We start from the raw sequence: 14,928 nt of genomic DNA, 5'->3' as shown, positions 1-14,928 counted from the left end.
ATCTAAAGGTGAAAAGTATAATAATAAAACTTCTAGAAGATAACATAAGAGACTATGTGGGATAAGCAAAGATTTAATAAATGGGAAACAAAAAGCAGTAAGCAAAAGCAAAAGATTGATAAATCAGATTATATTAAAGTTTGTTTCATTAAATATAGTATTAAGAGTGTGAAAAGACAAGCCATAGAGAAGGAAAAAATATTTTAATCCTTATCTGACAGTACGTGCAGAATATATGAAGAATTCATACAAAGCAATAAAGAAAAGACAATAGGGCTTCCCTGGTGGTGCAGTGGTTAAGAATCCGCCTGCCAGCGCAGGGGGACATGGGTTCGAGCCCTGGTCTGGGAAGATCCCGCATGCTGCAGAGCAGCGGGGCCTGTGTGCCACAACTGCTGAGCCTGCTTTCTAGAGCCCGTGAGCCACAACTACTGAGCCTGCAGGTCTGGAGCCCGTGCTCCGTGGCAGGAGGGGCCACCGCGGTGAGAGGCCTGCGCACCCCAGTGAGGAGTGGCCCCTGCTCACCACAACTGGAGAAGGCCTGCATGCAGTAATGAAGACCCAACGCAGCCAAAAATACAAGATAATAAATAAAATAAATATTAAAAAGTCTTAACTATTAAAAAAAGAAAAGAATCCCCCTGCCAATGCAGGGGACACGGGTTTGAGCCCTGGTCTGGGAAGATCCCACATGCTGTGGAGCAACTAAGCCTGTGCGCCACAACCACTGAGCCTGTGCTCTAGAGCCTGCGAGCCACAACTACTGAAGTCCATGCACCTAGAGCCCGTGCTCTGCAACAAGAGAAGCCACTGCCATGAGAAGACCGCACACCGCAACAAAGAGTAGCCTCTGCTCACCGCAACTAGAGAAAGCCCGTGCACAACAACAAAGACCCAACGCAGCCAAAAATAAAATAGATAAAATAAATTTTAAAAAAAAAGAAAGAAAAGACAACAGAATAGAAAAATGGAGAAGATAAATTTAATCAAGGAGGTGAAAGACGACGTGTATATTGAAAACTACAAGACAGTACTGAAAGAAATTGAAGAAGACATAAATAAATGAAAAGATATTCCATGCTCATGGGTTGGTGGAATTAGTATTGTTAAAATGTTCATACTACTCAAAGCAATATACAGATTCTGTGCAATTCCTATCAAAATTCCAATGACATTTTTCACAGAAATAGAACAAACAATCCTAAAATTTGTTTGGAACCGTAAAAGACCCCAGATAGCCAAAGCAATCGTGAGAAAGAAGAAGGAAGCTGAAGGCATCACACGCCCTGATTTCAAACTATATTACAAAGCTATAGTAATTAAAACAATATGGTATTGGCATAAAAATAGACACATAGATCGGTGGAACAGAATATAGATCCCAGAAAAAAACCCATGCGTATATGTCAGTTAGTTTACAACAAAGGAGCCAAGAATATGTAGTGGGGAAGAGAACAGTCTCTTCAGTAACTGGTATTGAGAAAAGTGGACCACTGCCTTACACCAGACACAGAAATTAACTCAAGACCTGAGACCATAAAACTCTTAGGGAAAAAAAGGTGGTAAGCTCTTTCATAGGTCTTGGTGATGGTTTTTTGAATGTGACACCAAAAGCAAAAATAAGGCGAGGCTATATCAGACTAAAAAGCTTCTGCACAGCAAAGGAAACAACCAAGAAAATTAAAAGGCAGCCTACTGAATGGGAGAAAATATTTGCAAATCAAATATCAGATAAGGGGCTAACATCCAAAATGTATAAAGAACTCATACAAACAAACAAAAATACCCAATTAAAGAATGAACAGAAGATCTGTATAAACACTTTTCCAAAAAAGACATACAGATGACCAATAAGTACGTGAAAAGATAATCATCAGAGAAACCAAATCACGAGATGTCACCACAAACCCGTTAGAATGGCTGTCATCAAAAGGACTAGAAATAACAAGTATTGGTGAGGAGGTGGAGAAAAGGGAACCTTTGTGTACTATTGGTGGGAATGCAAATTGATACAGCCACTGCAGTGTGGAGGTTCCTCAAAAAGTTAAAAATAGAACTACCATATGATCCACTTCTGGGTATTTATCTGAAGATAATGAAAACACTAACTCAGAAAGATATGTGCACCCTCATGTTCATTGCAGCATTATTTACAATAGCCAAGATATGGAAACAATATAAGTGTTAAATGGTTAAGAAAATGTGTGTATACATATGCATACATACACACACACACAATGGAATATTATTCAGCCGTAAAAGGAAGGAAATCTTGCCACTTGAAACAACATGTATGGACCTCGACGGCATTATGCTATTGAAATAAGTCAGACAAAGACATATACTATACGATCTTTCTTTTATGTGGAATCTTAAAAACAAAACAAAAAAAACACCACGCTCATAGATACAGAGAACAGATTGGTGGCTGCCAGAGGTGGGAGAAATGGGTGAGCTGGTTTTTGTTGTTGTTGTTTTAGTTTAAATAAATTGAATTTTTAAAAAATAGAAATTGTTCCTTAAGATACAATATAACTACTGGATGGACAAATTTAGGTTAAGCCCTTAATTAAAAACAAAAAGAAAGAAAGAAAGAAAAGAAAAATGGGTAAGATACTTGAACATCCATATCTTAAAGATGATACTTGAATGATCTACAAATAAATGGAAAGGTGCTCATCCTCGTTAATAATCAGGGAAATGGAAATTAAAACCTGAGTGAGATACTAGTATCTACATTCACCATTAGAACTGCTAAAATTCAAAAGACCGACAGTGTTAATACCAAGCATTACTGTGAATATAAAATAAGGGAGCTTTTGTGATCGTTTCGGCAGCACATATACTAGAATAACGGAGTTTTCAAATACTGATAGTGATAATGTAAATTAGTGTAACTACTTTGAAAGCTGTTGGGTATTACTTAGTAAAGCGGAACTTAGGCACAGTATATAATACAGCCTTTTCACTTCCAGGTACTTACCGCACAGAAATGCTTATGTATCTGTCTATACATGTAAGGAACATTTATAGCAGCTCATAATAGCCCTGTGAGTAAACAGTTAACAAAACCTTTCTTTCCCCTTCAGGAGAATTTCAATCCTGTTAACTATGTAGCTCAGTTCCCTGGTGACCTAGTAAGGGTAAAATACCAACTAAGGTTCAAGGCAGTATTACTTAAGATAAAAATGACCCTGATTGGTAAATTCTATATGGACTGGGGAGAACTATAAATGAATTATAAATACTCATTGGGGGTGCCATACTATAGGTTTCCCTGAATGTGGTGACTCTTGTACCTGGGTGTGTGTGTTCCTTGCAGGGATCCTGGAAACTATGCCCAGAGGGCTGTTTCAACAGATAATGGCTCGCATGGGGCCTGAGGTTTCTAAGCCAAAACTACCTCTTCCAGTGCCTGTTGGGAGTGTTGTCTTCTCACACCTGAGCCGTCATTTGGAGAGAAGATACCGCCAGATGGCTACACAGACTGTTGCCATGACTCCCATTGGAGAGGAACAATTGATGCTGCCCTGCTGACTGACAAATTGTGGTTCCTGTCTTTTATCCAGCACAGACCTTTCCACAAACTCCAGACTCCAAGTGCTGATTTCACGTTTCTACGCTGTCTCACAGTCATTTCTAGAACTGAACTCTTGATTTTCTACCTCTAAACCTCTCTTGTTCCAGTCTTCCCAATCTCAGTTCTTCCCATTGCTCAAATCAAAAACCTTGAGTCCTCTTGTCCTCTTATATCCCACATTCAGTCTGTTAGCAGCCTTGCTGTCTGGCGCTCCTTTTGAAATGTGTCCTGAATCTGACCATTTTCACTGGTACCCCCTGGTTCAAGCCATCGTCAGTTCTCTTTTGTGCTTCTTTAATAGCCTCCTAAGTAGTCTCCCTTCTTCTGCCCTTGTCCCTCTACAGTCTGTACTCCATGCTACAGCCTGAATGATTCCTCTAACGGTCAGGTCATATTACGTCTCTGCCCAAAACCCCAGAAGCTTTTTTCTCACTTATTAAACTCCCAGGTCCTTAACAGTGGCCTACAACACATGCAGAGAGTAGAGACCTGCTCCTTGGCCTCTTCTACCACTGTCCGCCTTGATAACTCTACTTAGGCCACAAGCAGCCTCCTCGCTATCCCTCAGATATTCACAGAATGTGCCTGACTTAGGTCTTTTGCATTTGCTGTTCATCATGGAACAGTCACCTTTTCAGGATGTTCATTTTCCTTGTCCTCCTCTATTAAAGCACCCCTCACTCGTCACTTCAGTTCTTTTATACTAGCTTAATTTTCTTTATAGCATTCAATACCTGATCTATTTATTTGATCATTTGCATATTATCTTTCTCTCCTTCATACAGTGTAAACTACTTGAGGGCAGGGATTTTGCCCTTCTTTGCTCACATCTGTCTTGAGTGGTACCTGGTATATATTAGCCACTCCAAAAAAAAAAGAAAAAACTTGAATGAAAAATATGAGAAAATTTCCAAGAACTGAAGGATGAGTTTCTAGATTAAAAGTGCCCATGAGTGCCTCACACCATGGATGGAAAGATAACCCAAACCAATTTTAGGGTTCTGAAAAGAACCCTGGGAGTAAATAAAAGATCTCAAAAGCTTTCAGAGAAAAAAATAATAATTAAAGTACTGGGAGTTTGAGTAATATGATACTTCTCATTAGCATTACTGGAAACTAGAAGAGAGTAGACCAGTGCCTTTAAAATTCTGAGGAAAAATTATATTTAGTCAAGATAATACAAAATAGACATTTCATACATAAAATTTTTCAAGACATTTACTACCCATACATGTTTTCTCATAAAGCTACTAGAGGATGTGCTTCACCAAAATGAGGGAATACAGCAAGACAAAGAAAACTAAAGAATCCAGTAATTAGTGCATCAGGCTAAGAAAAAGCAAAGGAATTCCAAGGATGATGGTGAAGGATGACACCTGTGCAGAGGCTTAGATGGCAACCAGTCCTGACTGAAGCAGGAAGACGGAAGACTCCAAGAGGAATGTCTCACCTGAGAGATCACTTGAAGCATTTGAACATTTTGAGAGATTTGCTTTTCCAGTGAAGAGATGGGGGATTAATTAGTAATGGGTATATCGAAAATAGGCTGATGAAATAAATGACTGTTAACTATATGACAAACTAAAAATTGAAAGAAATATAATATTCTATATGGCTCATTATATATAGTATTTTTACATAATCAAGAACGTAAATACTGAGTATCTAATGACATTATGATTTAACTATATTGGGAGGATTGGGATCAGGAAGAGGGTGTAAGAGTTCATTCCTTACCTTCTATAGTATAAAGCTATTATACAGTATCTAAAACTAACAGGTCAGGCAATTTTAAGCAATTTAATAGCTTAAAAGTATGGAGGTAATTACCATAAGAAAAAGGTAAAAGAATTGTCTCTGGGTAATGGGTAGGACTTTAGAAAGGGACTTTGTGGGGGACTGCTTGTTTGTTTAGATTGACTACCTTTGACTATTTAACTAAACAGACAGCTTTGATTTTAAAAATTTTAAGGATGAATGGAAGAGTAAGTAGATTAAATAAACTTAGACTATACTTTAAAGGAGCTTGACTGTGAAGGAAGAATTTTCCTTCATAAGTCAGACAGAGAAAGACAAATATCATATGATATTGCTTATATGTGGAATCTTAAAAAAAAAAAGGGTACAAATGAACTTACCTACAAGAAAGAAACAGAGTTACAGACGTAGAAAACAAACTTCTGGTTACCAGGGGGCAAGGCAGGGGAGAGGGATAAATTGGAATATTGGGATTGACATATACACACTACTATATATAAAATAGATAACTATTAAGGACCTACTGTATAGCACTGGGAACTCTACTCAATTCTCTGTAATGGCCTATATGGGAAAAGAATCTAAAAAAGAGTAGATATATGTATATGTATAACAAATTCACTTTGCTCTGCACCTGAAACTAACACAATACTGTAAGTCAGCTATACTCCAATTAAAATTAAAATTAAAAAAAAGAATTTTCCTTCGCTCCCCACACCCAAATCTTGTCATTATTCTAAATAAATATCTCAAATATATCCCATCTTCTCCCATCCAAAAACTCTTGCCTTTTAACTGGCCTACTAACCCCCTCAGTGTAGCCCTTCTCTATACAACCAGAGTTCATCTTTTGAGTTCTCTGATTAAAATTATCCATTAGCCTCTCATTTCCTTTAAGGTAAAATCCAGATTCTTTAATATCAGCTACAGTAGTGTGATCTAACACCCCTTCTCCCCTGATCTTTCATACCCTCAACTCCAGCCATTCTGAACTATGGGATTCCCAGAAGTTATCATTATTCTTTCTGTCCTTTCTACGCTTGCAGTCCTAGAACCCCAGTCTTCCTCAGTTCATCTGACAAAATTCCTTCTTACTCCTGGCCCAGTATAACTTGACCACTACCAGCCTCACCTATCCCTCCTCTACAATCACTGTGATATGTTCTTTCCTTGTGTTCCCATAATATCTTCTGCATTCTTCTGTTACCACATTTATCACACTGTGTTTTTATTGCTTATTTTCTTCCCAATCGAACTCTTCCATCTTTTGTTTCCTGTGGTTGAGCTTCTTGAGTACTAAGACAGTGGCTTTTTAAATTTTTTTTTTACTTCCACCTGTCTCAACTTTGTCGCCTAACACAATACTCAGATTATAGTAGTTACTCAGTACATATTTGGGGGAGGGAGTTGGGTGCGTAGATGGATTCAAAGATGAGAGTCTTAAATTTAAGGAAATTGAAGCTGAAATACATCATGCTAACCAGTAGTATTTATTGTCAAATTGCAGTTATTTTTCTTAGTTGATTATAGCCACTCAGAGGAAAGGACACCTATCAAATATGGTGTAAATAATCACCTCTCAGTAATCAAGTGTAATGTGTGTTTATCTGTTTTCTAGAGGAAAATGTACTTGTGGCAACCTATGTTGAATTCCCTTTTAACCTATATTCCTGAAAGAGAATAATAAAGCGTTAATAAGTCATATTAAAAGTGAAAGACCAGAAAGTAGATTAATGGTTGTAAAGGATGGAAGTAGGGAGGATGGTGAGTGATAGAACAGGCATGGGGTTTCTGCTGGGGTGATGAGAATGTTCTTGAATTAGAAAGTGGTGATGGTTATGCACCCTTGTGAATACGGTTGACCCTCGAACGACACGGGTTTGAACTGCACGGGTCCACTTATACATAGGTTTTTTTTCAGTAGTAAATACTGCAGTACTGCAGGAATCTGAGCATGGGGAACTGTGGATGCAGAGGGCCCCTTATAAATTATACTCAGATTTTCAACTTCACAGAGGGTTGGTGCCCCTAATGTGGCCGTTGTTCATATGTCAACCATATACTAAAAAAACACTGAATTGTACACTTTAAAATCGTGAATTTTATGGTATGTGAATTATAACTGAAAAAGTGAAAAAAGGACGAGGTAGAATATTTAGCATTAGACAATAGTATCATAGTTATCTGGGAGGAGTCCTGTTCGTAAGGAAATTTACACCTATTATCAGAACGAATAAGGTTCCAAATTAAAAGTTAAAGACATTCAAAAGATCTAAATAATTATCTGAATGGTTTTTGTCAGAAAATCTGTTTCTAGCCCAATCATAGGACATCTGAGTTTGTATTAGATAAAGTAAGGAAATACTCTGTGGTTTGTATTTATTTTTTTTGACATTTGTTGCTGTTTTACTCCAACTCTAAGTACCAAACAACTTCTTACTTTCTTGCATTTTCCCTTTTCTTCTTTCTTTCTCTTTCTTTCTTTTTTTTTTTTTTTTTTACATGGAAGAAATGCCATTGGGTCACCTGCAAGTCACTCAATAAGGAGGACATTTTTAATCTGTCTTTGGTTTGATGTACATATATAATCAGAATGTGTTGCCTTAATTTTAAAATATAACATTTAATTACCATGTAGTACTGACTTAGATAGATGGTAATAGATAAATAGTAAAATATATTTGTCCAGTTCTAACCACATCTTTTGAATCATGGGATCTACTTCTGAGGAGCCAGGAGGCCTAAGATGCCTTCAGTTAGAACTAAGCTTCTCCTATATCTTTTCTCAGTTTGGCCTTATATGTCCTATTGGTTGAACTTATCATGGTATAGATTTGTTATTTTGTTGATCCATTCAACAGATATTTATCAATGCCTATGTGTTACATGTACTCTTCTAGGCACCGGGCATATAGTAGTAAACAAGGCAAAAGTCCCATCCTCTTAAAACTTTCATTATAGATAGTAGCCAGATTCTTAACCCTTTTTCTAAAAACTCACTTATTGATGATAGTTGGGCGATTAGAGTTTTTTACTGCTTTTCTTTGTTTTTTGGTTTTGAGGAGGGAGGAGAAGAAATCCTCCTCATCCTTTATATTTTATTTCTTCACAAAATCTTCCTCAGCACTCTTATGCGGAATTTACTGCCTGTTTTTGTGTTGTTCCTAATGCACTTTATATTAGCTTCTGTTCTACTTCTAAAAAGCAAATCCGGTCATGTCACTCCCTTATTTCCCTTTTAGTGACTCCCCATTACTCTTGGGTTAAAGTTCAGACATGACTTACAAGGGCTTTATGATCTGGTCCTGGCCTGTGTCTCTACAGTCAATCCTCCATTGGACTTTCAGTTCGTCTAACATGCCCTGCTTCCCATTCCAATGAGCTTCCATGCATGCTGCTTTATTTACTTAAAACAGTCTTCTTACCCTTTTTAATATGGCTAACTGCTACTAATTTTTCAGATTTCATCGTAGATAGCATTTTCTCTGGTAAACCTTCCCTGACCAAACCCCCTACTGCAGTGTGGGGTGCTCCTCCCCTGTACTGCTGTGGCACCTTGTGATGCCATTAACCAAATACACATTACCTGCTATTACCATAGCCACCACTGGACAGTGTTTGTCTTTCCCCTCCTGTTTTAACCCCCAGTTCCTAACACAGTATGTGCTCAAACATTTGCTTCTGTTTCCTGTAATAACCTATGAAGCCCTTGAGATTAGACTGTGTGTGGTACATCATAAGAAGTGCTAAGCAGATGTTTGAATGAATCAGTGAATGAGTGATTGTATTCTTTAGTCTTGGAGTGCAGCCATCTGAAAGAAAAGCTTGTGAACTGCCCCTCCACCCCCCAAACCTCTTCACGTTCTACGTCATACAAAGCCCCTGCTCTGTCTCTCCATCCGAGCAGAGTTTAAGAGCTCATTTTTGCTACTTTTCAGGAATTGAATCATGTATTGAAATTTTTTAACTGAAGCTGCAAAAATAAAGTAATATTCAGCCCTTGCCCATGAATAGTAATGGATTTAGAGATTTCATAGCTTAAGACATGTTAAAACAGTTGTGTAAAATAGACCTTATCGTGTATATGTCAAGTTGAGGGTTTTAGAGGAATAAAGAAAGATGTGTCAGGAAACTAGACTCTGGACAACACTCCTTCATAAAAATGATGTGTGAAAAGCACTGTTGATTGTGAAATCTGCAACTAAACCTACCAATTCTTGAGCTCCTGGGTTAGACTTTTTGATTTAAGAATTTTGCGTATACAACCTATTTATATTTTCTCTGAAACCGTTATCAGGAATTTTCATTTTAATTATTTTCCTGACTTAAAAAAAAATTTGTCCTTAAGTAAAAAGAGAAAAATGTATCTCCGAATGGTAGTGTTTTATTTTGTCTGCACATTTTTTCCTTTTATCTGTAAATACAGTGACATTTTATCTTTTTGTTTGTTAACTGAAGTGTGAATATGTTTTATCTGACTCTGTATAATGGAATTTTATCATTTATAGTAACCATTGATGTTAAATTTCATACTATTCTAACTGGAGTTTTTTTGGCTTTTTTGTTTTGTTTTTCTCTTATACCTAGTTGTTATGGAATTATAAGCTGAACCTAACTACAGATCCCAAATTTGAATCTGTGGCCAGAGAGGTTTGCAAGTCTACCATATCAGAGGTAGGTTGTGAAAGAAAGAATTTTGTGCATATTTAATGACTTAGAAGCGAAAATTACATCTGTTGACCAGACCAGTCATTAAGGGAGGAATGACTGATTCAGTTACTTTACTTTTCTTGGAATTAACATATGTCTTGGCTCAGAGATAGGCTAAAGGGGTGTAATTAGACTTCTTTTTCTTAACATTTACCTACACTTACAGTAGGATACTGTTGATTCAGACAAGTTGGAAATCAGGCTCTTTTTGTCCCCAAATGGAGAATACAATCACTTCTGTCACACATTGTGCTCTCACACATTGTACAATCTGCTTGTGACTGAGGCGTATCAGAATGGTTTCCCCAGGAGGCTGATAAACATTCCTAAGTGTTTTGGCTATGCACTTGGACCAGTTGAACCACAGGGCATATGCTTCAAATAATAGGAGTTAGCATTAAAAAGGTTTGTAAAAAGATTGTATATATTGTTATAAATGGATATTGAGTATAAAAATAAAAATAATTACTAAAAATGTATAACATTATATGGATGCTAATATGGTGATATTTTTCAATCATTTCTCTTGGCTCAGTGTAAATATCAAATAATATTAGTGAAAATTGTGGTATTGAAATTTTTATTTTAATTTATTTTATTTTTTAGAATTAGTGATAGAAATTCCATGAAGCTGGGGATTTCTTCATACTGAAAGAATCACAAAGAAAATAGTTGCCATTTTTTTACCTCCAAATTAATAATCACAGATCTTGCATCATATAGATTTGTCCCCAAACTACCCTATTGATGACTTAATTCAGGACCATTTTCTCCTGAGGTCTTAAGGAAGACTCTACTCCAACCAGATAAGTCCTCAGCTTGTGTTCCTAACTTTCGTTATTATGGGATCTTGTGGAACCTGTTTTCTTCCTCAAACTTTCTACTACTGAATCAGATATGATTTATTCTTTTAAAGCAGTGACCTTTCTTCATATGCGTTGGGGCTTCAGAATAGAATAGCTTATTTTAAAGCATTGATCTTCAGCTTCTAGGTTCAGTATTACGCACCTCAAACTCCCTATGTGACTCGTGTACATACCAGTTTGAGTGCCATGTGGAAATTTAGCTCATAGACTATGCTGATTCATCAGAATAATCTCCCCCTTTGCTGGTTTTATCCATCTGTATTTATAAAATGAAACTGGCTTCCTTGTAATGTACATGTTATGTTATGGCCCTCTTGTAACCTTTTGGGGTGTTGTGGTTTTATAAAAGATTAATGTAACAGGGACACTTCTCCCTCCCTAGAGGGAGATTATACTGGAGTCAAGAAAATTAAATATCAGGAAGAACATAGTTGCCAACAAAACATTTTATTCTACATCTCCCTCTTATCTTCTTTCTTAATTTTGGAATCCTTCCAAGGAGGAAAACAACATCATAAGAATACTGAAGACTGCCAACCAAACTTTTTATTTACTCTCCATGATTGAGTCAAATGTTGCCTGCTTTTCTCCTGCCTCATGTCAAAAATAGAGTGACTGTAGCATTTTTTAATGGCACCTTAAGCATCTGCTCCCCAGCCACTTCAGAGTTTACTCCCATTCATAAATCTGTTGACGATTTAATGCTGTTTTTTGCTGTTAATCTTAGAAATTTCTTTTATTAGACTTCTCTCCAATAGAGTGGTTGAAGAAAAGCATACACTTTTAATTCAGACACTACATCTGGTTGTAATTGGTGGTGAACAAATAGGTGTTTCAGTAAAATCTCAGGTGATGGAAGCTAAATACACATTTAATTTCTTATTGAGGCTCCAATGCAAAATGTTTCTTGGTCTTTCTTCAGAGTTTTAAACCATTGATTGCCCAGTATTAGAGCCTATACGAATACTACTTCATTGTTTTAAAACCCAGGTGTCTGCCACTAGTCCTGTGTTTTTCATGCAGGGTTTTTCCAGTGGTTGAATTACAAATGCTGAGACTTTCAAGCAGCTATTTCTCCTTTCACTTTTGAAACTTACCTCTGTTTTGCTTTTAAAAAATCACAAACAAACAAACAAAAAACCCTTTTCTTGGAAATACATTCACGGCCCTCTCTTTAGGCATCACCCCAAAAAAAGAGCTCAATGTTAAGCTGAAAACATTACATTCAGCTTGTTGACTGTTGAAGATCTCTGCTGCCTCTTGAAGCCAGTGTGAGGCTATTTAAATTTCCAGGTTTGCTTCTTTAAAAGTAAACACGATTTCCTCTCTTGAACTGAGTCTTTGACTTGCTCTGGATTTAATCCTGGGGTTAGACATGAAGAGACCCATCGGCCCATAGGACAATTAGTACGTGGTATATCCTTCACCTAGCACCTTTTGGAAAAGGAGATTGTATTTATCTTATCAAGTGTACATGTTTACCATAGGTGGTGTAATAGTAGAGAACGGTCTCTACTGGTTTCAAAAAAACCGGTAAAATATTCCCTCCTCATTTTTTTTTTCCCTTCTCATTTATATTGGAAACAGACATTTACATTTGGCTCCTTCCTCTTGTCAAAACTGCCTTTTTTTTTTAATTGCTCCAAATGCAACAGGCTTTTTCTAAACAACCTTCTCTGCTTTATAATTCAAGCTTAAAACCGTGTAAGTAGATTTCACTTTTTTATGCCTGAATTTCAACATTTTCGGGCTATTTTCCTTCATTAGCGCTTGTGATTTTGTGTACTTTGCAGGAACACTACCCATGTGGAGTCACGCTGTGCTTGATCCACTAGATCATATGTCTAAACCACCCAAATTAGACTTGCAATGGCCTTCCCCTTCCCAAACTTCTTGCCAGACTGCACTGAACATCATTTTTTTAAAATAAATTTATTTATTTATTATTTATTTTTGGCTGCATTGGGTCTTTGTTGCTACGTGCGGGGTTTCTCTAGTTGTGGCGAGTGGGAGCTACTCTTTGTTGCGGTGCGCAGGCTTCTCACTGCGGTGGCTTCTCTTGCTGCGGAGCACGAGCCCTAGGTGCGTGGGCTTCAGTAGTTGTGGTTTGCGGGCTCTGGAGCGCAGGCTCAGTAGTTGTGGCGAACGGGCTTAGTTGCTCCGCAGCATGTGGGATCTTCCCGGACCAGGGCTGGAACGCGTGTTCCCTGCATTGGCAGGCAGATTCTTAACCACTGCGCCACCAGGGAAGTCCCTAAACATCATATTTAAACATATTTCTGTTCTAGACCACAGTGTTGAAGCTGGGATTCTACTAGGTTCAAAAACATATGTCCAAATCCATAGTTAATTCAGAACACATTAATGTCATGTCAAGAGGTAATAGTACGCCTTCCTCCCTCCCTCCCCTTGGTCATTAGGTTTACCTAACATTAATAGTTTGCTGTGTAGCTTGGCTTGGGATATGCAACTAGACTTTAGTTCTGCACCTGTTTTTCAGACCTATTCCTTAGACTAATCTTCTCACTGTCCATTGTGTTCTTTGCATGGATAAAGGGACTTCTCAGTAGAATCATTATAAAAAGAGCTGTCAAAAGCTCTTTTCAATAAATACATTTTAATCAACTTTGTCAACAAAGCTGAAAATTTTTAAAAAGCTCTTTTTACTCCATTTAAACATGAGTTCTACCTAAGCATTTGTATATGTATGTATTTTCTTGCAAAGCATATTAATCAGGTATTTCCTAGAAGGTGCAACGATCTGAGTAGGCATGGCACACGATTTTCTTTAAAACACAAGCATTTCTAAGTGTTTTCCTTTTTCTTCCCCGGAAGAAGAAACAAGAAAATATCATTCTCTCTTTTGTAAAAGTTGTTTGGTAAGAGAATAGTATAATTGTGTAAAACAGCCACTTTCCTTTGAGCAGATCAAAGAGTGTGCTGATGAACCAGTTGGAAAAGGTTACTTGGTTTCCTGCTTGGTGGATCACCGAGGCAACATCACTGAGTACCAGTGTCACCAGTACATCACCAAGATGACAGCCATCATTTTCAGTGATTACCGTCTGATCTGTGGCTTCATGGATGACTGTAAAAATGACATCAACATTCTGAAATGTGGGAGCATTCGGCTTGGAGAAAAGGTATCTACTACACTGCCTTCACCAAAGGGGTCTTACAGACTCGATGGATGAAAAGCTTTGTATGACTGGCATGGAAAAATTTAGGGCTAGAGGTAGACTTAAAGTTGAGGTCCAGACAGCCCCAATATCTAAGGCTAGTTGGCCTGTGGGTACACTTCATCTGTTTGTAACAAAATGTTTCGATACTGTATGGGGGAGTAGAGGAATTAATATCTGCTAAGATTAGTGTTAGCTTCAAAATGCAAAACCAGCTGCTGATTACCTATAACGTTCCTCTAGAAAAGTATTCAGTAGTCCTTTGGGAAAAGTAGTTGGATTAGGAGGGACTCAAGTTCTCTAACCTTTCTTTGCATATACCTCACTGTTGCCATAAAAAAAATTACTTAGTAAGCACACCAGTATAAAAGAAGATAATGTATTTAAAAATTAGAAAATTTAAAAATATGGAAGGTACTTTTAGCTTCTCAGAAGAAAGCTACTCTGTAAATGTTATATATGTTATGTTCATCTCAGGAGAACTAGTTTTAGTAAAGACAGGAAAGAAAATAACTACCTAGGTTCTTCTTCCTTAATTATATCTGATCTTGTTTTTGTCCTTGTTAGTCTGTTGTCCAGAGGGTCACAATGGAGGTTCAGCCAGGTTAATGCTGAATTTGTTTGCTTAGCAAAAATGAAAGAACTCCTGAAAAGTAGCAGATGCCGGTGGGAGAGGTAGTCTGAGACCTATGTATGGCATCAGCTGTTAATTGCTGCTGCTCATTAATCTGCTGTTCAGGAAGTACGAGAGAAAGCAAAATCCATTTGTGCCTTTGCCCTCTGTTCAGAGCACTGTGACTTGCAGGCTTCCATCCCTGACTGGGGGGCGTGGTGT

General features: G+C 37.5%; 1 protein-coding gene across 1 annotated transcript in view; it reads left to right on the top strand.

Annotated features, from left to right (window-relative positions):
• Positions 1-14,928, top strand: part of GLG1 (golgi glycoprotein 1) — a 148,099-nt gene that overhangs the window by 85,635 nt on the left and 47,536 nt on the right. The window contains exons 3-4 of the mRNA XM_030863363.2: positions 9,926-10,012; positions 13,842-14,057. Of these exons, the coding sequence (XP_030719223.2) occupies positions 9,926-10,012; positions 13,842-14,057 (303 nt within the window). The remainder of the gene's footprint in view (positions 1-9,925; positions 10,013-13,841; positions 14,058-14,928) is intronic.

This window comes from Globicephala melas, chromosome 19, assembly GCF_963455315.2.
Source record: "Globicephala melas chromosome 19, mGloMel1.2, whole genome shotgun sequence".
Lineage (NCBI taxonomy): Eukaryota > Metazoa > Chordata > Mammalia > Artiodactyla > Delphinidae > Globicephala > Globicephala melas.
This window is presented reverse-complemented; position numbering and strand designations above follow the sequence as displayed.